At 46.3% G+C, this 23,184-nt stretch overlaps 1 protein-coding gene across 1 annotated transcript in view; it reads left to right on the top strand.

Moving 5' to 3' along the window:
* HLCS (holocarboxylase synthetase) overlaps nt 1-23,184 on the top strand; it is a 191,110-nt gene that overhangs the window by 5,472 nt on the left and 162,454 nt on the right. The window contains exons 3-5 of the mRNA XM_065943664.1: nt 14,540-14,702; nt 15,376-16,328; nt 22,065-22,247. Coding sequence (XP_065799736.1) covers nt 14,540-14,702; nt 15,376-16,328; nt 22,065-22,247 — 1,299 coding nt within the window. The remainder of the gene's footprint in view (nt 1-14,539; nt 14,703-15,375; nt 16,329-22,064; nt 22,248-23,184) is intronic.

Here is a 23,184-nt window from a genome sequence, read left to right as displayed (position 1 = left end):
TTGCCATTTCCTTCTGCCAGTTCCTACTGTTTATTAAACTCTCTATATACTTACAATAATAATCATACCATTTATTGAGCCCCTGCTCGGTGTTTTATATATATTACCTCTAGTACTTACAATTTTATAAGATATTATGATCATTTTTAAAGAGAAGAAAATTGAAGTTATATGACTAAAGGTTAAAGTTTTGTTTTTTGACGTGAACCATTTTTAGCGTCTTTATTGAATGTGTTGTAATATTGCTTCTGTTTCATGTTTTGATCTCTTGGCCCCAAGGGATATGGGATCTTAGTCCCCGTCTAGGGATAGAACCTGCCCCCCTGCATTGAAAGGCGAAGTCTTAACTACTGGACCACCAGGGAAGTCCCTGAAGTTTTCTTATGTATTCTAATGTTGTATATATCTAGTAAGATTTCAACTTAAAATCTGTGCCAAAATTTCTAAAATATTGCAACTATGTAAAATATCAAATATGCACAGATTCCTTTTCTAACATAAAATTGTGACTGTTTTGCTCTTAATTTTCCTGAATCATTGTTGCCTAATGTGTATCTCTATACACATAGCACCTTAAGGAATGTGGTTACTGTATTACATAAGGTGTGAAAGTCACAAAGGCTGTTGTGCAAGTCGCTCAGTCGTGTCCGACTCTTTGCGACCCCAGGGACTGTAGCCCACCAGACTCCTCTGTCCATGGGATTCTCCAGGCAAGAATATTGGAGTGGGTTACCATGCCCTCCTCCAGGGGATCTTCCCAACCCAGGGATCCAGCCTAGGTCTCCCACATCGCAGGCAGAGTCTTTACAGTCTGAGCCGTCAGGGAAGCCCAAGTCCAAGCTACGCTGTGGTAACAAGTGATGCCCAGCCTGCATCTGAGGGAGAAGGTCCTGTTCTGGAAGGCCACCCGGGGACCCAGCCCCTTTCTGCCCTGTTGCTAGGCTGCCTCCCCTCTGCCATCATCCGGTGGAGGCTGGGCTCCTCCTACCCCACCCCGCCCCCTAACCTGGATCCACATTCCAGCCCTCAGAATAGGGAAAGACTGGGAAGGTGGGGACCAACGTGCTTCCTCTTTGAGGCTGTGATCCAGGAGCTTCCCATCACATGTCGCTTCTCTCAGCTGCAGGGAGGTGGAGAATTGCAGTCCGTAGCTGGGCAGCCATGGATTCTGTGACGACCTGGAGTTCTGTTACTACAAGGGAGAAAGAAAGACTAGATGTTGGGAGATGATGAACATTTCTGCTGCATCGCTCTCATTTAGGTTACCTTCTAGGGGCGATTTAAGATCTCTTCGGGGCTGTTACTTAATTCTTTTTCTTTTTTTTTTTTTTTGGTCTGTTTCTTTTTTTTTTTTTTTTTAAATTTTTATTTTTCAGTGGGTTTTGTCATACATTGATATGAATCAGCCATAGAGTTACACGAATTCCCCATCCCGGTCTCCCATCCCACCTCCCTCTCCACCCGATTCCTCTGGATCTTCCCAGCCCAACAGGCCCGAGCACTTGACTCGTGCCTCCCACCTGGGCTGGTGGTCTGTTTCACCACAGATAATATACATGCTGTTCTTTCGAAACATCCCACCCTCCCCTTCTCCCACAGAGTTCAAAAGTCTGTTCTGTACTTCTGCGTCTCTTCCTCTGCCCTGCATATAGGGCCATCGTTACCATCTTTCTAAATTCCGTATATATCTGTTAGTATACTGTAATCTTTTTCTTTTTTTAAATCACCTGTGCTGTGTTTAGTCACTCAGTCGTGACCGACTCTTCATGACCCCATGGACTGTGGCCTGCCAGGCTCCTCAGTCCATGGGGATTCTCCAGGCAAGAATACTCGAGTGGGTTGTCATGTGCTCCTCCTCAAATCACCTACAGAGCTTTTACAGTTTTTAAATAAATTATATACTTTTGTCTGTGCTTGAGCTTTTCTCTAGTTGCGGCGAGTGGGGGCTGTTTTCCATCTGTGGTCGGGGGGTGGCAGGAGGCGAGGGCTCCTCATTGAGGTGGCTTCTCTTGTTGTGGCGCTTGAGTTCCAGGGTGCTTGGGCTCAGTAGTTGTGGGGTGCACGGGCTTAGTTGCCCTGCAGCATGTGGGATCTTAGTTCCCAGACCAAGAATCAAGCTTGTGCCCTCAGCATTGGCAGGTGGATTCTTAACTACTGTACCACCAACACTGGAATGTCCCGGTGGTTACTTAATTCTGGAGGCGAAAGGATGCCTATCCACCAAAGGTACTCTCCGGTTAAGTCATCTTATTTGTGATCAGAGAGTTTAGTGGATTTTGCAACCAGGAGCTAGAGCTGTCTAGAACCATATTTTGGAGCACCATGGCTATTTATTACACAGATGACCCAAGAGTCGACAACCCAAAGAACTTACACAGCTCTGTTTTGTAAACTGGGCTTCAGATCTTAAAAAAGGAGTTGATTTCACAGGTCTCTGTCTTATAAGTCTGCTGTTCCCATTCACGTTTATTGCTCAATGGGATTTTGCAGCTTGGGGGCGTTCATGAATCTATGTATTTCACCTAACTCTCAAGTCATTTGAATTTGATAGGATCCTAAGATATTTAATAGCAAATATGTTATTGAGGAAAGACTTTTGAACTTGATAAAATCCTTTCCCATTTTTAGGACAGTACCACTCCTTCAGCTATTGAAAATGGCATCTTTTCGGATTTTGAATATCTCCTTTGTATCATTCTACAGACCCCCCCTTACAACAAATAAATGAATTTCAGGAATTCAGTTTAAAAACTGTAGCATTCACACATTCATATTTTCACTCAGTCATTCTCTCACTAAGATATTTGTTGAACAGTAGTCCTAGTTATTTCGTAGGTGCCAGAAGAAATACCAATGGGTCAAGGCAGATTCAGCTCAATTTTCAGTGTCTTCTATACTTACATTAGCAGTCCTGTTTAGTAAGAGTCGATGACCCAAAGAACTTACACAGTTTTTTTGTTGCAGAAAATTCACTCATGTTCTTTGCATTCTATAAAGGCCTTCATCCATCCATCCGTCCATCCAAGGGCTATTGAGTGCCTGTTATGTGCCAGATTATGTTCTAGGGCTGCATGTATGTCATTTGAAGATGAAGGGCACATTCAGAGGGACTGGGTCACCACTTAACCCTGGTGACCCAGTGGTTAAGACTTGCCTTGCAGTGCAGGGAGTGTGGATTCAGTCCCTGGTCTGGGAGCTAAGATCCCCTATGCCTTGTGGCCAAAAAACCAAAATGTAAAACAGAAGCAATATTGTAACAAATTCAATAAAGAGTTAAAGGAAAATAATGGATTCAGTGATGACAGTCACAGTCATCTTAAGGAGCTCACAGCGTGGGGGGAGAAGATAGCTAAGTAAGTGAAGAATTACAATCCTTTGTGATATGTGCTCTGGGAAAGCAAGTACAGGGGAGATGGTGAACCCATCCAGATGGGGTGATGTCGGGAAGGACTTTCAGGGTGGGTGCAATAGCTGAGGTTTTAAGGCAAAATAGGAATTAGGTGAAGAAGGAAGAAAGGGCTTCCTAGGCAGGTGCAGAAGCACTCAGAGTGTTTGTACCTGGGACAATTGGAGTCTAATTAAAGCAATTTTTAAATTTGTTTTTGGCTGCATTGACTGTTCATTGCAGTGAGTAAGCTTGGTTGCTTCACGGCACAAAGTGAAGTAAAAGTCGCTCAGTCATGACTGACTCTTTCAGATCCGCATGGAGTATTTCCTGCCAGGCTCCTCTGTCCATGGAATTCTCCAGGCAAGAATACTGCTGTAGGTGGCCGTTCCCTTCTCCAGGGGATCTTCCCAGCCCAGGGAGCGAACCCAGGTATCCTGCATCGCAGGCTGATTCTTTACCATCTGGGCCACCAGGGAAGCCCAGGAACACTGGAGTGGTTAGCCTATCTCTTCTCCAGTGGATCGTCTCGACCCAAGATCAGACCAGGGTCTTCTGCATTGCAGGCGGGTTCATTGTCAGCTGCGCCACCGGGGAAGCTCTCATGGCACAAGAGATCTTATTACAGTTTCCCGATGATGGATCGAGCCCAGGTCTCCTGCATTAGAAGGCAAAGTCTTAAACCCCTGACCAGAAGGGAAGTCCCAATTGGAGTCTAATTAACATGAGTTGACAGAGGCTCAGGGGAAGGCCAGAGCGGAAAGATGTGGCTGGAGTATTGTTATTGTTGTTTAGCTGCTAAGTCATGTCCAACTTGTTCTGTGACCCTGTGGTGCATCAAATTACCTTGATGCAGTGATAGCTTTCCAGAACATTACCAAACATTACCAACATTACCAAATGGTCACATCACCCAACGGTCATTCATTACCCAGTGGTCACAGAATAGAGAGGCTCTCAGACCAAGTTAAGATGCTCAAATTGCACAGTCTATTAAATCAATTCAAAATATAAGCAAGAAACAGTTCTGGGTTCTGTTACCACTTGGAATGGGGCTCCTGAGGGGTGGAAGGACTCTACACCTGAATCCTGAGCCAGGCAGGGTTCACACATCCTGCCTCTGTCTACTGCATTGGCTGTCCTCCAAGAATATGGTCACAGGGACTCTGCGGGTGGAGGCTGCCTGTGGCCAGCACAGGCTTGCTCTGTTGGGGAGATTCAGGACGTCAGGGTGTCTGGGAGAGCTACGGCTTACCAGTGACCTGCAGAGAAGCCGTGTGTTTTGCCTGTTTCTAGGCAGAACATGCATGGAACCCTAACAGGTGGCTGATTTAGGGATGACATAACTGTCAACTGGGGCTTCCCTGGTGGCTTAGATGGTAAAGAATCTGCCTGCCGTGTAGAGACCCTAGGCTTGATCCCTGGGTTGGGATGAGACCCTGGAGGATGGCATGGCAACCCACTCCAGCATTCTTGCCTGGAGAATCCCATGGACAGAGGAGCCTGGCGGGCTACAGTCCATGGGGTCGCAAAGAGTTGGTCACGACTCAAGTGACTTAGCCACAACGGAGTGACTTTCACTTTCGCTTTTTAACTGTCAATTGGGAGTGGCAGATCCATGTCTTACTATTATCTCAGATTTACTCGGTCCATCCTTGATTTTCTGCCTGGGAGCAATACCGTCTTCTGTTTTGTTCTTTTTTATCAGTGTTTAGCACACATGTTCCTTTTGTCTTGTTTTTAGCACATCTTAAAAGAGACTGATATCTATGAAATTCTGTTTGTTTTTCTGGTTTTCTATGTACTAGAATTAAATGTTCTTTAATAATATGGCAAATACATAGGGTACACGGATTATAAAGGTTTATATGCACTAATTGGGAATTTGGACTTTATCCTGTGGACAGCAGGCTAAAACATTTCTTTTTCTTTTTTAAAGCAGAATGAGCAGATTCTTTTTTAAAAGTTTTTTTTTTGGTTTATTGAGCAGATTCTTATGTTGAAGATCATAATGCAGGCAGATTGGAGACCGGATCCGGGGGAGGCAAACCTGGAATGGATTGTACCCTGTGTGGGAAGAGAGATGAACCTTGCAGAGTATTGGTAGTAGGGAGGAGAGGTGTTGGAGACAGATTTAGGAGCTTTTTTAGGAGCTGATGATGGGATTTTTGGGTGGACGGTGGGTCATTTCTGGAGGTGGGGAATATGGCAGGAGGGGCTGGTAGAGGGGCCCCTAGTTTAAAGAATGCAGTTTTGCCCACTGTTGTAGTCAGCTTGGCTGGAGTGAACAGGTGACCTCAGAATTTCAGTGGCTTCTGACAGCAAATCTTCGTTTTCTGCTCATGTCACGCTTGAGGCTGAGCAAGTCTCCGGTTGCTCTGCACACTGGGTCTGCTCCAGGCTTTTTTCCCGTGTGGGGACCAGGCAGAGAGACCACGGCCGTCTCAGGACGGGCCATTCCCACACGGAGCGGAGGCGTGAGAGAGCTGGCCGAAACCCCGTGTTGTAGATTTTGGTTTTAGGTGGCTACAGACTCCTTCCTCTTATGGACAGGTGGAATTTTATACCCCTCCCTTGAATCTGGGCTGACTTTAGTGATTTGTCTGCCTCAAGAGATGTGGTGGAAGAGACATTCTGGGGCCTCCAAGGCTAGATCATAAGAAACCTTACAGCTTCCGCCTGGGTTCTTGGAACCCAGCTCCCATGTTGTGAAGGAAGCTCAGGCTGCCCTGAGGCGAGTTTCCTGTGAAGAACTGAGGCCCTCTGTGGACAGTCCTAGCTGGCAGGCAGCCTCAGTTCACCAGCTGTGTTGGAAACCCCCTCGGACGTGGGTCTTCCAGGCCCAGTGGAACCACCCTGACTGATGCCATGTGGAGCAGAGTTGCGCTGTTCTTGTCAAGCTCTGCCCAGATTGAGCTTTGTGAGCGCAGTAGATGATTAGTGCAAGCTGCAAAATTTGGGGATTATTTGTTACCCAGCAGTGGCTAACTGCAACACTTGGGATGTCTGTTAAAACTTCTCTTCTTCCTTGGCTTACCAACACGGGGAGTGGACAGGGATATAAAGTGAAAAACGGGCTGCTAGTACAGCACCCTGTAGACGCTGGGCCTCACAGGCTTACTGGGCTTCTAAATAACACACATAACAGAAAATGGTTATGACAGGGACTTTCCTGGTGGTCCAGTGGTTAAGGCTCTAACCTTTCACTGCATGGAGTGTAGGTTTGACCCCTGATGAGGGAACTGAGATCCTGCATGCTGTGTGGTGTGGTCAAAAAAAAAAAAAAAACCAGTTATAACAACAAGGCTATTTCTGTTATTTTCTGATTAGCTCTCAGTTATTCAGAAAATTAGAACACCTAGACCACCCTTTTCACTGAGTTTTCTGGTCGGTTATGGTTTTGCAGATCCATCTTAAGTCTCATCAGGGTCACTTTATCATTTCAACCGTTGCTTGTTGTGGGTGGACTTATCATATGCTGTTAACTTGGGTTTCCAATCCCCTTCTTTTAAAAGCACCACACGTCATAGTACCTTGTTAAATAGAGAGTGAAAAGGAATTCTATAGTCTTGCTGTATCCTTTCTGTTCCCAAACCCAAAAGGCACTGAGAATAACTGAAAGTGGGAAATAACCTCTTCCCCTGACTGTCATGGTTTCAGATCTTCACATCTTTGTGTATCTAGCCCTTTTTCAATCAGTTCATTACTAGATGTTTAAAAAACCTAACATGTAACTACACTGATTTGGGAGAAGAGAAATGAGAGCCAAAAAATTAGCAGTGTCGAGGCAGTGATGTTGATCTTACCCAGGCTCACTAATGGTAACTTGTATTTATTCGGGTTCTCTTGTGAAACAGAATTGTATGTGTGTGTGTGTGTGTGTGTGTGTGTGTGTGTGTGCGTGCACATTACACATACATATATAGGGAGGGAGGGAGACGGAGAAGCAGGGGGGTAAGGGAGAGAAAGACAGACAGAAAGAGGTTTAGTTTAAGGAACTGGCTTACGTGAGTGTGGAGTCTGTGCTTATGCATTGACCCCATGGACTGTAGCCCACCAGGCTCCCCTGTCTATGGGATTTTTTTCCAGGCAAGAATCCTTCCCCAGGGGATCTTCCCCACCCAGGGATTGAACCACATCTCCCACATTACAGGTGAATTCTTTACTACTGAGCCATTGGGGAAGCCCAGTTGTGGAGTCTGGTGAGTCCTAAATCTGCAGGGCAGTCCAGAGGCTGGAAACCCCTAGAGGATAGATGTTGCACCTTGAGTGAAGGCAGTCTAGAGGCAGAATTCGCTCTTCCTCCGGGAACCGCAGTCTTTTTCTTGTAGGGCCTTCAGCTGATTAGACGAGGCTCACCTGTGTTACAGGAGGATGCTCTACTTTACTTGAAGTGAAATCACTGAAAATGTTGACCATGTCTGAAAAATATCTTCACAGTCACCTCTGAAATGGTGTTTGGACAAATATCCACATACTGTGGCCCAGCCCACAGTATCTGGCACATAAGGTTAACCGTCACCTGACTAGTTGTTAAGGTTCCCATCTACTCATTAGCCGCAGAGCTTCGGCTCAGCACCTGCTGCAGGCAGCCTTGGGAAGGGCAGTTCACTGAAGAGGGTTTAAACCAGCGCCCTTGGGCCCCGGGTCCCCTGCCGTGTGCACGTTTGTTTTGAGGTGAGTGGAGCAGAGGCATTACTTTGTCACCAAAGGTCCGTCTAGTCAAAGCTATGGTTTTTCCAGTAGTCATGTGTGGATGTGAGAGTTGGACTATAAAACTGAGAGCCGAAGAACTGATGCTTTTGAACTGTGATGTTGGAGAAGACTCTTGAGAGTCCCCTGGAGTGCAAGAAGATCCAGCCAGTCCATCCTAAAGGAGATCAGTCCTGAATATTCATTGGAAGGACTGATGCTGAGGCTGAAACTCCAATACTTTGGCCACCTGTTGGGAAGAACTGACTCATTGAAAAAGACCCTGATGCTGGGACATATTGAGGGCAGGAAGAGAAGGGGACGACAGAGGATGAGATGGTTGGATGGCATCACCGACTCAATGGATATGAGTTTGAGCAAGCTCCGGGAGTTGGTGATGGACAGGGAGGCCTGGCGTGCTGCAGTCCATGGGGTCGCAAAGAGTCAGACAAGACTGAGCGACTGAACTGAACTGAGTGGAGCAGACACATCACTGCCTTTGCTGTGATCATCGTAGCCTCAAGTTGCAAGCTTGGGTTTCGGAAGGGCTTTTTGCACGGGCGAGGAAATCCCTTTGTTTTGGGCTGACGGGGCTTCCTTGGCTTTGATCTTTGGGAGTAAGCTTTTGGCTTGCCTTCCCTTTTCTTTCTCTGCCTCTTTGTCTCCAGCTCAAAGTGTAAAAGGAAAGCAGACTGTTTGCATTTAGTGACCGTGTGGCTTTGCTTTGATGGGGCCATGGTGCTGCTGGAGGAGTTTGCACGGTCTGTGGCTCAAGGACCAGGTTCCTAGAAAAAGGAAATGCATTTAGGTGAGGAAACAGCTGGATGGGTTTAGAAACTTGATCGAGATGAGTGTGTATATTGTTCTCTGGCCATTTCCTGTCCTTCCTCTTGATTTGTTTACCTCCTGTGGCTCTCCTGCGGGGTGTGAGGATTTGATTGTTGGCTCCTTTTACACCAAGTGCCTACTTTGCGTTCCAGCTCCAAGCTGGTGCTCGCCGAAGCAGGCTGCTACATCAACATCTGAACAACTAAATCCTGGGATGGGTCTCCAGTGGTTGAACGTCTCCCATCATTCTCAGCCGACATAGTGCTGAGAACAAAGATGCTTTTAGCCTCCTGCAGCGGGTTTGCGCTGCTCCTTTTCATATTTCCCGTTCACCCTCATCAGAAAAGTCAGCTGTCACCGAGGCGGTGGTTTATCTTCTCATTCTCCAGAGCTGACATCCTTCCTGCACTCTCAGAGCTGGAAATCAGCTAGATCTTTGTCTGGATTGTAGACTGCAACTCTTCATCCGGGGATCAAAGGTGTTGTATTTGAAATGCAGAGTTCTACTGAAGCCTGCGTGGGTCAGGCCCACCCTCCAGGCGAGCCTGTGCATCTGTGGCGGAGTCAGTCTAGTGTGTGTGCTCAGTTGGTTAGTCGTGTCTGACTCTTTGCAACCTAATGGGCTGTAGCCTGCCAGGCTCCTCTGTCCATGAGATTTCTCAGGGAAGTAAAGTGGAGTGGGTTGCCATTTCCTTTTCCAGGGGATCTTCCCCACCCAGGGATGGAGCCTTCGACTCCTGCAGTTGTGAGGGAAGAGAATTCTGAGGTTTCTCTTTCTGCAGATATTCTAGACAGTGTTTCAGCCTGTTGATCATAAAGATTTGTGTTTATTATTTTTACCTCTAAGACAATGTTTCTCAGCTTTTAGAATGATTGTTTGCCTAAGGAGAAAAGTTAAATTTAATTTGAATTCTCTTAAGGAGAAAAGTGAAGTAGTAAGGAATAAAGATTTTGTGGAGTAGGGTTGGACCTTAGAGGACTCCAGACTTTTTTTTTTTGTTTTTAATTGAGGTATAATTCACATAGCGTGAACTTCATCCTTTTACAGTGTTTATTTACAGTTTAGTAGCTGTAAATTGTTTATTTACAGCTACTAAACAATTACTAAATTGTTTAGTAGCTCTAAACTGTTTATTTACAGTTTAGTCATCATTAATTCCGGAATATTTTCATACCCCAAAAGAAACTACCTACCCATCAGCATTCCTCTCTGATTCCCATTAGTCACTCCCCAGCATTCCTGCCTGTGGCAACCACTAATCTACTTGTTAACTCTATAGATCCTTCCATTTTGATTTTTTTATATAAACAGAATCATTCAATATGTGACCTTTTAGTAACTGGCTTCCTAGACTTAGCACAATTTAGGTGGACACTTGGGGTGTTTTCACACTTTGACTGTGATGAATAATGTTGCTATGAACTTTTGTGTACAGGTTTTGTGTGCAGACATATGTTTTTAGTTCTCTTAAGTTTTACTCTCTACGAGTGGAATTTCTGGGTCATTAGGAAACTCTGTATTTGACTTTCGAGGAGTTGATGAACGCTTTTCTAAGGAGGGTGTACTGTTTTACAGTTCTACCAGCAGGGTATGAGGGTTCTGATTTCTCAGCATCCTCAATATTTGTTACTGTCCATCTTTCCAATTGTAGCCGTCCTAGTAGAGGATGAAGTACCTCATTGTGGTTTTATAAAAAAAATAATTATTTATTTTTGTTTTTTGCCTGTGCTGGATCTTTTTTGCCTGTGCTGGATCTTTTTTGCCGTGAGGGCTTCCCTCTAGTTGCAGTGAGTAGGAGGGGGTGGGTACTCATTGTGGCATTTGGATTTTCATTGCAGTGACTTCTGTTGTTGCAGGCCACAAGCTCTAGAGCTCAGGCTCAATAGTTGTGACATGGGCTTAATTGCTCTGTGGCATGCGGGATCTTCCTGGGTCAAGGATCGAACCTGAGTCTCCTGAATTGGCAGAAAGATTCTTTACCGCTGAGCCATCAGGCAGGCCCCTCACTGTGGTTTGGATTTATGTTTCCCTAGGGGAAACAGTGGAAACAGTGACTGACTTTATTTTTCTGGGCTCCAAAATCTCTGTAGATGGTGATTGCAGCCATGAAATTAAAAGATGCTTACTCCTTGGAAGGAAAGTTATGGCCAACCTAGACAGCATATTGAAAAGCAGAGACATTACTTTGTCAACAAAGGTCTGTCTAGTCAAGGCTATGGTTTTTCCAGTGGTCATGTATGGATGTGAGAGTTGGACTATAAAGAAAGCTGAGCACCGAAGAATGGATGCTTTTGAACTGTGGTGTTGGAGAAGACTCTTGAGAGTCCCTTGGACTGCAAGGAGATCAAACCAGTCCATCCTAAAGGAAATCAAACCTGAACATTCATTGGAAGGACTGATATTGAAGCTGAAACTCCAATACTTTGGCCACCTGATACGAAGAGCTGACTTATTTGAAAAGACCCTGATGCTGGGAAAGGTTGAAGGTGGGAGGAGAAGGGGACGACAGAGGATGAGATGGTTGGATGGCATCATCAACTCAGTGGACATGGGTTTGGGTGAACTCCGGGAGTTGGTGATGGACAGGGAGGCCTGGCGTGCTGCAGTTCATGAGGTTGCAAAGAGTCGGATATGACTGAGTGACTGAACTGAACTGAAGGATAAATGATTTTGAGAATCTTTTCAAGTGCTGTTGCCACTTGTATATTTTCTTTTTTTTTTCTGTACTCCAGAGCTATCTGATTTTTTTTTTTCATTTATTTTTATTAGTTGGAGGCTAATTACTTTACAATATTGTAGTGGGTTTTGTCATACATTGACATGAATCAGCCACACTTGTATATTTTCTTTGGAGAAATGTTTCTTCAGATTATTTGCCCATTTTTAAAATTGGATATTTGTCTTTTTATTGTTGAGTTGTGGGAATTCTTTATATATTGTGGATACAGATCTCTTACTGATTGATTACATGATTTTCAAATATTTTCCCCTATTTTGTGAATGGTCGTTTCATAAAGTGTTCATTGAAGCACAAACATTTTGATGAAGTCTAGTTTATCTATTTTTTTCTTTTGTTGCTTGTACTTTTGGTGTCTTACCTGAGAAACCAGTGCCTAATTCAACATTGTGATGATTAACATCTATGTTTTCTTCTAAGAGTTTTGTAGTTTTAGCTCTTATATTAAGGATTTGATTCCTTGTGAGTTGATTTTTATACCTGGTGATACATGGTCTGGGATAGGGGGTCCATCTTCATTCTTTGCATGTGGATACCAGCACCATTTGTTGAAAAGATTATTCTTTCCCCTTGAGTTGTCTGGCAACTTTGTCCAAAATCAATTATTTTCAAATATATACATTTATTTCTATATTCTCAGTTCTATTCCATTGATCTGTATGTCTATCTTGATGCCTGTTGGATCCTGACTTTTAAGCCCCAAATTTCCTGGTTGGGCAAGTATGCTCAGGGCAGAAGTGACTTGTGGGAATTTCCTTTACCTCTGTAGGTTCAGGATTTATCCTGGCATTTGGCCCAGAAGTTCATAATCTTATCAATTCTTCAGTGCTTTTAAGACGATTTTTTAATTTATTTATTTATCCAGCTTAAAAAAAAAACAACAACTGTTTTCAGGAAGAGGGGGCAGTATATTCCTGAGAAGATTTTGGGAAGTAGGGAAATTATTCATGACTTCTTAGAGAAGGACCATTGTATTCAGTGGGTCTTCCCAGGTGGCCCAATGTTAAAGAATTCACCTGTCAGTGCAGGAGACAGAGGAGATGCAGGTTCGATACCTGAGTCAGGAAGATCCCCTGGAGGAGGAAATGGCAACGCACTCCAGTATTCTTGCCTGGGAAACCCCATGGACAGAGGAGCCTGGCAGACTACAGGTCATGGGGTCACAAAGAGTCAGACATGACTGAGCACGCACACACCAGGAACCAAATATTCAGTATTGCTTTTAAAGTCAGATTTATAATATCTAGTAATAACAGCTGCCATTAATTGAGCACTTTTTCTGTTTCCTGGTGGTTCAGATGGTAAAGAATCTGCCTGCAATGCAGGAGACCTGGGTTTGATCTCTGGGTCGGGAAGATCCCCTGGAGAAGGGAATGGCATCCCACTCTAGTATTCTTGCCCTGAGAATTCCATGGACAGAGGAGCCTGGTGGGCTATAGTCCATGGGGTCGCAAAGAGTCGGATACGACTGAGCGACTAACAAACACATATGTTCTGTCCCAAGTTTTCAACTGGGGGCATGACATTAACTTTTAATCTCATTAGCATAATGAACCTATAACACGATGGGTTACCCCCATTATTCCTGTTTTATAAACGAATAAGCAGAGACTTCAGAGGTTCTGAGACTTACCTAAGGACAGACAGCGACGGTTAGCTGCGTTTAACCAGACCCAGTCCTTGGACTCCTTAGCCAGGCTCCCAACCCCAGGGGAACTCCCCGTTCTGCCCGTTCCAGTTTCCAGTTCTTCCATGAACACTGGAGAGCTTTAGGGACTGCGCTTTATCGCCCTTTCCCGGCTCTCCTTTCCCCTGGCCCCCTTGTGGTGGAAGTGTGCACTGCGCCAGGCAGGCGCGCTCTGGAGAGGCGGTCCTAGCTGCTCTCGCTTTCAGCAATCCCTGGGAAGCCTGGGTACACTTCCGGTTCAGACAGAGCGTGGTGCCCCGAAACGTGAGTTTTCACGTGCTCCCGGGGACTTCTGTTGTCTTGGGTCTTGGACCTGACTTTAAGAAAATCTAGTACGATTTGTATGTATGTGTCATGATGCAAACATGATCTGTTTACATCATGGATACTGGGCTTAACGGTGTTCTAGTTCCTATTACTGAAGAGCGGGTTTTCCCAGTGTCTGGGGAGTGGGCCCTTTCCCGTTTAGTCCCTTTAAAAGCAGTATATTTAAAAAAAAATAATAAAAAAATAAAAGCAGTATATGACTTTAATCCCTGGTATTATTATTGGCTGCGCTTGAAGGATGTGGAATCCTAGTTGCCCATCCAGGGATCAGGCCCGCCCCGCATTGGAAGCGCAGAGTCTTAACTACTGAACCACCAGGGAAGTCCAATACTTGAATTACTTTTATTTTTTTAAATTTCTTTTATTTGTTTTTGCCTGCATTGGGCCTTTGTTGCTGTGTGGGCTTTTCTGTAGTTGTGTCACATGGGGGCTACTCTTAGCTGCAGGGGCTACTCTAGCTACAGCGTGTGGTTTTTTCATTGCAGTAGCTTCTCTTGTTGCAGAGCAGAGGCTCTAGGGCCCTTGGACCTCAGTAGTTGTGACGCACCGGGTTAGTTGCTCCCCGGCATGTGGGGTAGTTCTGGACCAGGGATGAAACCCGTATGTCCTGCATTGGCAGGTGGATTCTCTACCACTGAGCCACCAGGGAAGCCCTCAATGATCCTTTGAAATGAGAGCATAGTGTCTAGTGCTCTGTAAGCCCTGTTGTCAGGGAGAGATGAGAATGTTGGAGTCAGGACAACTTTGATGTTAAAATGTAACATCCAGTAACCCTTTGGGTTTGACTGTGGTGGGAGCTGAAGGGAAAAGTAAAGTATCTGGTTATTTTAAGGAAGAAAAATCTCACCCTTTCTTCACCTTCCTTCGCCCACTCTGTCTCAGATTGTGAAGTGGTCTGACTGCTGTTTGCCGTTAGCTTGCCGACCTGGGGATCCTTATCAGTTAATCGCCAGAGCAAGTGTGGATGACTTCAGCAAGCTAGGGGTGGCATTCCTGGAAGATAGACTCCAGATGGCTAATGGACTGATACCCCAGAAGATCGTGTGTAAGTAACTTGGGGAGATGTTCATCATAGCAGGATGCTGTAGTTAACAAGCTTCAGGACGATTGAGCACTCCTGTTTGGTGTGACTTAAGGGCAACACTAGTGGTTTAGTCGCTAAGTCATGGACAACTCTGCAATCCCATGGACTGCAGCCCGCCAAGACTCTTCTGTCCATGGGATTCTCCAGGCAACTATACTGCGGTGGGTTACCATTTCTTTCTGCAGGGGATCATCCCGACCCAGGGATCGAACCCAAGTCTCCTGCATTGGCAGGTGGATTCCTTCCTGCTGAGCCCCCAGGGAGGCCCTTGTTTGTTAGTATCATTATCGCATAAGATTGACACCCACGCAACTGAATCTCTAAGCAAGTGGACAAAAATCACCTCTCTGAAACGCCACCTGTTGACCAATCAACATGACGGTCTGAGGTTTTCTGATCTGTATGGGAAAGATGTGGAAATTCCCAGTTTCACTTGGGATTGTCAGGGGTACCCGTCTAACTGGAGGGTGGGTGGTGGGGAGCGGTTATGTGGATCCCACGGAGACCGCGGAGTTGAAGGGTGATGTGAGCTGCTTGGAATGGAGGTTGTGGGTACAGAGAAGGCCCCGAGGTTTTGCGCTGAGATGTGAGACAAAGCAGAGGGCTGATGGGTTGTCTTTTCTTTTACCTTCAGCTGTCCACTTGCAGGACTCTGCCCTAAAGGAACTTAAGGGTCAGGCCTCAGACCTGCCAGCCCAGCTCCTGCAGCCCAACCCCGAATCTTCTGTTGAGAGGAACCCTGAGCCCGACACTATGGAGAGCAGTGGCCGGGAGGACCCCCGGTCTCCGGGTTCCGCATCCACATGGGGGCCAGGTGGGGCCCCTGTGGGGGGCGAGCCGGCCGTGGACGGTGAGAGGGGCGTGGGCTCTGTGGAGCACTGTCCCCTCCATCTGTCAAGCTGCCATGAGTGTTTGGAGCTTGAGAACAGTACCATTGAATCTGTCAGGTTCGCCTCTGCAGAGAACATTCCAGATCTCCCATATGACTACAGCGGCGGTTTGGAGGGCCTCGACGATGAAGACCTCTGTCCTGAGAGGGACGAGAAGAGGGTCAACGTCACGGGCAAGGCCCCCAACATCCTCCTGTACGTGGGCTCTGACTCCCGGGATGGCCTGGACCGGCTCCAGCAGGTCCGATCGGCGCTGGCCGACTGTGTGGACACGGACTGTTACACGCTGTACCACCTGCCGCCGGAAAGCGCTCTCAGGGACCCGTGGGCGGACAACTGTCTGCTGCTGGTCATCGCCACCGCGGAGCCTGTCCCCGAGGACCTGTCCCGCAGGTTCACGGCCTATCTTTCTCAGGGAGGGAAGCTGCTGGCCCTGGCGTCGTCCTTCACGCTGCCTGGCTTCCGGGTGACCAGCAAGGCCCCGCTGCGGGACACGGTCCAGACCTTGGTTTTCTGCAAGGTGGACGGGAGCCCGGTGAGGCTCAGCGTCTTGAGCAGCGGCTGCGTTTACGAGGAGGAGCCTGGGGAGCTGCTCGGCCCCGGCAAGCTCCATGGCCACCTGGACAGTGAGGATGGGGACAGGCTTCTGGTGCAAGTGCCTTTCGGGACTCACGGAGGAGAAGCTGTTCTTTGCCAGGTATGGAGGCCTGCAGCCAGTTCTTTGGGTCTCTTGACGGGACACGCTCCTGAAGGTTCCTGAAAGGATGACAGAGGGTCTGTGGGCTGTGTGGGGAGGTTACTTCTGACCTTGTCTGTGGAATTTTTGCCACTGGTGAGTTGCAGGTTGAGATGTGGGCTGTCCTGTATCCTGTTTCACTGAAAGGCTTGTGATGGAGGAGGGAGTGAAAGTGAAAGTCATTCAGCTGTGTCCTACTCTTTGCGACCCCCATGGACTATATGGTCCATGGAATTCTCCAGGCCAGAATACTGGAGTGAGTAGCCTTTCCCTTCTCCAGGGGATCTTCCTAACCCTGGGATCGAATGCAGGTCTCCCGCAGTGCAGGCGGATTCTTTACCAGTTAAGGCTATTTAAAGACTGCTGGTGAACCATGGGTTAGCCAAAGCTTCTTGCTTGTTTTAAACTGTATACTGGTTATGTTGTTGTTCAGTCGCTCAGTAGTGTCCTACTCTTTGCGACCCCATCTATCACATTAAAATGTTGTAGTTGATGTCTAGGATGTGCCTGAACACTCACCAACTGCTGGGATACTGTGTTGAAAACACCTTCAATTCCTTAGTTCCTTTATGATTTGTCACTCTTAAAATCTAAGTGCTGAGCACAAGTTCAAATAAGTGAAGTGATTTTGAAGTGATTTCTGGCAAATTATTACATAGGTGGTGGTGCTAGTGATAAAGAACCCGCTTGCCAATGCAGGAGACGTAAGATACCCGGGTTTGATCCCTGAGTGGGGGAGATCCCCCTGGAGAAGGAAATGGCAACCCACTGCAGTATTCTTGCTTGGGAAATCCCATGAACAGAGGAGGCTGGTGGGCAACAGTTCATGGGGTTGAAAAGAGTCGGACACGACTGAAGGGACTTAACACACACACACACACACACACACACACACACAAATACATAAGTAAGAAAAAAATGGAGACAAATAAAAGGAAAATGCTATTTCCCGCGTGCGCGCGCACACACACACACACACACACACACACAAATACATAAGTAAGAAAAAAATGGAGACAAATAAAAGGAAAATGCTACTTCACACACACACACACACACACACACACACACACACACACACACACACACACACACACACACACACACACACACACGTAAGAAAAAAATGGAGACAAATAAAAGGAAAATGCTACTTCCCGCCCATCCTTAGGGGATGTCTTTGGCTCCAGAGCTGTTTTTTTTTTCCCCCATGTTCCCCTTTTAGCTTTCTGTTTGTTTGTTTAAGCAAATGGTAGCAGGATAGACTACTTCAGAATTCCTGATCATTTACTGCAGATCTTTTAATACCTTTGGACAAAAGTTTTTGTTTAGATGAACTCTCATCCTTAAGGATTTGTGATCTAATGAGAAAACTAAATAGATGTGGCTCTTTTGCCCAGAATGGTTCCCAGGATGAGTGTAACAGATTTTGTTTTATTATATGGATCTTTTTATTGAGTTAGAGAATTGTTTGCCTTCTTTTTTGGTGTGACTTCTTTTCATTTCATATGCTGTGTCTCTCTCCAGCCCTGCTAGAAATTAAGTCTCTTGGGTTTTCTGATCAGACTTTCTTCGAGGGGACAGATACTTGTTTCTTTACTATTCTAAAGTTCAGTCACTTGTTCTTAAGGTAATACTTCTTGAATTATATATAGATGTATATAATGAGATTATAGATGCATATAATGAAGAAATCTGACCATCAGGCCAGATAAACATGTACAACCCAAGCTGATTTCATGTGGGCTGCAAATCCCATGAATTTGTTTTTGGAGGCCTAATGAATGCTCCTCTTTTTTTTCTCTGCAAATATGGTAACTATAGTAACTCTGCCTTCTCAGAAAATCCACTTAAAAACCTGACTTCCTAGAGCTGTATTTCAGCTTTGAGTAGTGAATTTTACCACCCTGGTGCACAGACTTGTACTAGAAAATTGATTCGGCACTGTGGTGATCCGTTGCTCTGAATTACATAGCAAATCTGCCCGCCGCACCATTTAAATTGACCCCATCACTGTCATAAAATTTGATACTGCATGCATTGCCCTAGGAAAAAAAAGGCAATATGATGCAGCTTCAAAAATGAGATTCAGAGGATTAGAATGTCATTTTTGATTTTAAATGACTTCCACTCTCTGTGTTCCAGAGTCACTGTTTTCTCCTCAGGCCTGTGTCACTACCATACCGCCGAGATCAACCAGTAAATATGAGCACAGGCTGGTTAGTTTCCTCTTTCCCTGTTCCATTTCATAGTCTTCATCTTTGTAGTAAATGGAGCATTGATGTAACCCAGTAAGAGGAGGGCTTCACGGGCAAACCACAGCTGCACAGTAGGTGGTGGTCTCACAGCCAGGGAACCAGTTAATGCCTTGGGCATTCATAGTCACACAGAAAAAGGAAATCTTGGTGTACTGCTCTACTGGCCAGACATGCAGGAACAATTTTTAAGGTTGTGGATTAAGGCAGACACTTGATTATCAAATGAACCAGGACGCTGGCATGAAGTTGTCCAAGTAGAGCTTGTGAAATGGATTTGAAGTATTCTGTGTCCTTGTTGAGCTCAGCATACGGCAGAGGCGGTTGTGCTTCTTCCATAGCAGAGTTTCTCAACCATTGCTGACATTTTGGATGGGTCCCTTCTCTGTGGTGGGGTCGTTAGCAGCACCACCTCCTTGATGTTTGTGACCGAGGACATTGTTAGTTTTGGCTCCTTGTTGTTGTTTAGTCACTTAGTCATGTCTGACTCTTTGCGACTCCATGGACGACAGCATGCCAGGCTTCCTTGACCTTCACTGTCTCTCGGAGTTTGCTCAGTCATGTCCATTGAGTCGTTGATGCCATCCAACCATCTCATCCTCTGTCGTCCCCTTCTCCTCCCGCCTTCAATCTTTCCCAGCATCAGGGTCTTTTCCAGTGAGTCAGCTCTTTGCATCAGGTGGCCAAAGTGTTGGAGTTTCAGCTTCAGCATCAGTCCTTCCAGTGAACACCCAGGACTGATCTCCTTTAGGATGGACTGGTTGGATCTCCTTGCAGCCCAAGGGACTCTCAAGAGTCTTCTCCAGCACCACAATTCAAAAGCATCAATTCTTCGGCGCTCAACTTTCTTTATGGTTCAACTCTGACATCCATACATGACCACTGGAAAAACCATAGCTTTGACTAAAGCTTTGGGTCTGGTCTAAATGCCTTAATTTAGACAAAACCAAGCTACTGAAATGGGCCCATTGCTATGGTAACATCATTACAGCCGGAGGGTGAGACATTGGTTGCAAACTGCAGAGGACCATGAGGGTGAGTGTGGCTAGCACTCAGTGAGGTGCAGAGGCAGATGTGGCCTCTCTTCTTGTCTCCGCTGTGTGTGTGTGTGTTAGTAAGTCGTGTTTGACTCTTTGTGACCTCATGGACTGCAGCCCGCCAGGCTCCTCTGTCCGTGGGGATTCTCCAGGCAAGAATACTGCCATTCCCTTCTCCAGGGGAATCTTCCTGACCCCAGGGATCGAACCTAGGTCTTCCACACTGTGGGCAGATTCTTTACCTTCTGAGCCACCAGGGAAGACCCTTCTCCTTTGTAGAAACACCTCGTCTTGAAATGACAACAGCCCTCAGCATACAACGTTCGTCGTTACCTTCACCTCCTGCAATCCCGAGGACCGCTCCTAGGGGGAGCTCTCCTTCTCCTCCTCGTCTCCCACATGTGACAGTGTAACACCCACCCTGGGGTACTTGCTTCGCGCAGAGGGCACATGTACCTTTAACACTCTCCCCTCCTCTCCCTGCCCCGGCCCCAGGTGAGGACAGAGCTTGCTCATTTGATTTCTGCTGTCTGCAAGAGGTAATCTCCGGACAGTTACGTGATCACCTGGATGAAATGTGATCCATTGCCGTGCTGACCGTCTGTCCCGGCACTGGCCTTGTCCCCGGGAGAGGAGAGGCACACTCTTGGGTAACAACATAGAGGACTCACAGTAGGATTCAGATACCTTAAAGGATGTCACTCTTCTGCCTTCTCCCTCCTCCAGAGCAGTTTAAGTCAGGGGTCCCTAGCCCCCGGGATCTAATGCTTGATGATCTGAAGTGGAGCTGATGGAATCATAATGGAATACATGTAATGTGCTTGAATCACCCTGGACCTCCCCCTATTTCCCCCAACCTCGTGGAAAAATTGTCTTCCGTGAGGATGATCCCTGTGGCCAAAAAAGGTTGGGGCCCACTGGTAGTGGGCACCAGGCTCAGTCGTGGGTGAAGCGGGCAGCCCTCAGCTGACCCGATGTGGGAGCTGGACAGCTCTGCGAGCCTTTTTAGATGGGCTTCAGCTTTCCATAAGCACGTTGTTTTGGCCAGGGTATTTGGGCAGTATTTTTGTTCTGGTTAAGGCTTGAGTAGGGATCGAGAGATTTTAAGTTGCCTGAAGTCTGGCCCTAGGCTTTTTATCTTGTTCTTATAACATCAGGCTGGGAGTTCTGCTGGCAACAGAAAGCTACAGCTGTCCCTGGCAAAAGCAAGAGTGCTGCGATGAACATTGGGGTACACATGTCTCTTTCAGTTCTGGTTTCCTCGGTGCCAACGTGTTTTTTTTAAATCGAAGGATAATTGTTTTACAATACCGTGTTGGTTTCACATCACCGTGAATCAGCCATAGGTACACGTATGTTCCCTCCCTCTTGAACCCCCCTCTCACCTCCCACCCTACCACCAGCACTCTTCAAGAGGTGAATAAGGCCACTCTCATCCCCGGTAGTTAGGACCAGTAGGGAGAACAGGAGCTTCAAGCATGACTCACCAGGCCCTCCTAAGTTCAGCAGCAACTATACTTGGGTTCTCAGCACATCCATTTTCCTAGACTCTTCGTCCTATAACCATGTTAAGTGACTTGTCCGAGGTCCTGTGACTGACTAGTGATAAAATTTGGGACCTGGAAAATGACTGTCCATGGTCATTTAGTGCAGATCCTTTTAGCCTTCACAGCCACAGCTTTTTTTTTTCTTCCATCAGTAAGAACTTACTAGGTTAAATATCTTTAAGGCAAAGTTTGATAGTTCTTTTTAAAAAATTTACTTATTTGTAATTGAAGGATAATTCCCTTACAATATTGTGTTGGTTTCTGCCAAACAGCAACATGAATCCGCCACAGGTATACATGTGTCCCTTCCCTCTTGAACCTCCCTCCCCCCTCCCACCCCATCCCACACCTCTAGGTTGTCACAGAGCCCCAGTTGGGGCTCCTTGAGTCATATGGCAAATTCCCACCAGCTCTCTATTTTACATATGGTGAAGTGAAGTGAAGTGGTCGTCGCTCAGTCGTGTTTGAGTCTCTGTGACCGCATGGACTGTAGCCCGCCAGGCTCCTCCGTCCATGGGATTTCCCAGGCAAGAATACTGGAGGGGGTTGCCATTTCCTTCTCCAGGGGATCTTCCCAACCCAGGGATTGAACCTGGGTCTCCCGCATTGCAGGCAGATTCTTCACTATCTGAGCCACCAGGGAAGCCAGATAGTAGTGTATATTTCTCTCTCCATTCGTTCACGGCCATGATATTAATGGGCTCCCTTGAATCTTTTCACGGCCAGGTTCCAGGTATATATAGTGTTGATAATGAGAAGAATGCATGTTCCAGTTTTCAGAAAAGCTAGTGAGGACACCGCCTTTGCTTTTGTCCCTCAGCGCCTCTGATTTATGAAGTGGTGTCTTTTCCCCCTCAGGTGCACTTGGAACTACCTCCCAGCTCTCCGGTAGTGCAAACGCAAGAGGATTTTAACCTGCTCAAATCAAGCAACTTTAAAAGATACGAAGTCCTGACGGAGATCCTGACGACGCTGGGTCTAAGCTGCGACGCAAGGCCAGCTCCTGCCTTAACACCTCTTTACCTGCTGTCGGCGACGGAGGTGAGTGTGTGGTGGGGAGGGACCCCCTCAGATGCCCTTCTTCAGAATGGTGACCCTTCCCCCAGTTGTTGTGTGGCAGGGGGTTTCAATTTTGATTTCTTTTTTTTTAAATATGTATTCATTTATTTTTGGCTTTGCTAGGTCTTTGGTTGCAGTGTGTGGGCTTCTTATCGCGGGGGCTTCTTTTGTTGCAGCACAAGGGCCTCATAGTTGCCCCACAGCATGTGGGATCATCCCAGACCGGGGATTGAACCCATGTCCCCTGTGCTGGCAGGCAGGTTCTTCACCACTGGACCACCAAGGACGTCCTGGATTTCTGTTTTGATTTTTCTGTTTCTCTTTTGACTTTGGGTTTGGAAATCACAATAAAATTATCCAAGTGTAACTGATTTTTTTTTTTTTTTTTTGGTGTTTCTATAAAGAAGAGGGAGACAACACTGGCGTTTAGAGGGTGTCAAGTCTCTTAAGTTATCGCCCTTTCCACTCGAGGCGGGGAAAGGGCACTGTTTTATGTGTCAGGAGTGTCTTTGGAAAGCACACTGTATTCAGTTGGGACTAAAAGCCTTTGTTTTGATTTGGGCCTTTCTCAGGGAATTTTTGGATGGGAAAACCACAACTTTTGTGCTGATGTCTGCCCTCTTGTGGCAAAGGAGGGCTCTGGGTTTCAGTTTATGTCTTTTTGTTTTGTCTAAAAGGAAAATGCCACGGAGTTGGGAACGTATTCAGAATTTTTCTTGGCCTTTTGTCTTCGTTTATGCCTGAGGTTGTTACCAGGTTGGGCTGGTTGCCAGGTTATTCGGGTACGTCTTTTCGATAATCTCTTGGCTTTGTGAAGCTGTTAAATTTCTTATTACTTGGGGCATATTATTTTGTGGGTCTGTCTCTTCATCAATAGGTAAACTTGTGAGTTTAGTGACATAACTGTGTAGTTTCAGCA

Source organism: Muntiacus reevesi, chromosome 8, assembly GCF_963930625.1.
Source record: "Muntiacus reevesi chromosome 8, mMunRee1.1, whole genome shotgun sequence".
Taxonomy (NCBI): Eukaryota; Metazoa; Chordata; class Mammalia; order Artiodactyla; family Cervidae; genus Muntiacus; species Muntiacus reevesi.
The sequence above is the reverse complement of the archived record's forward strand: the minus strand, read 5'-3'. Positions and strand labels throughout refer to the sequence as shown.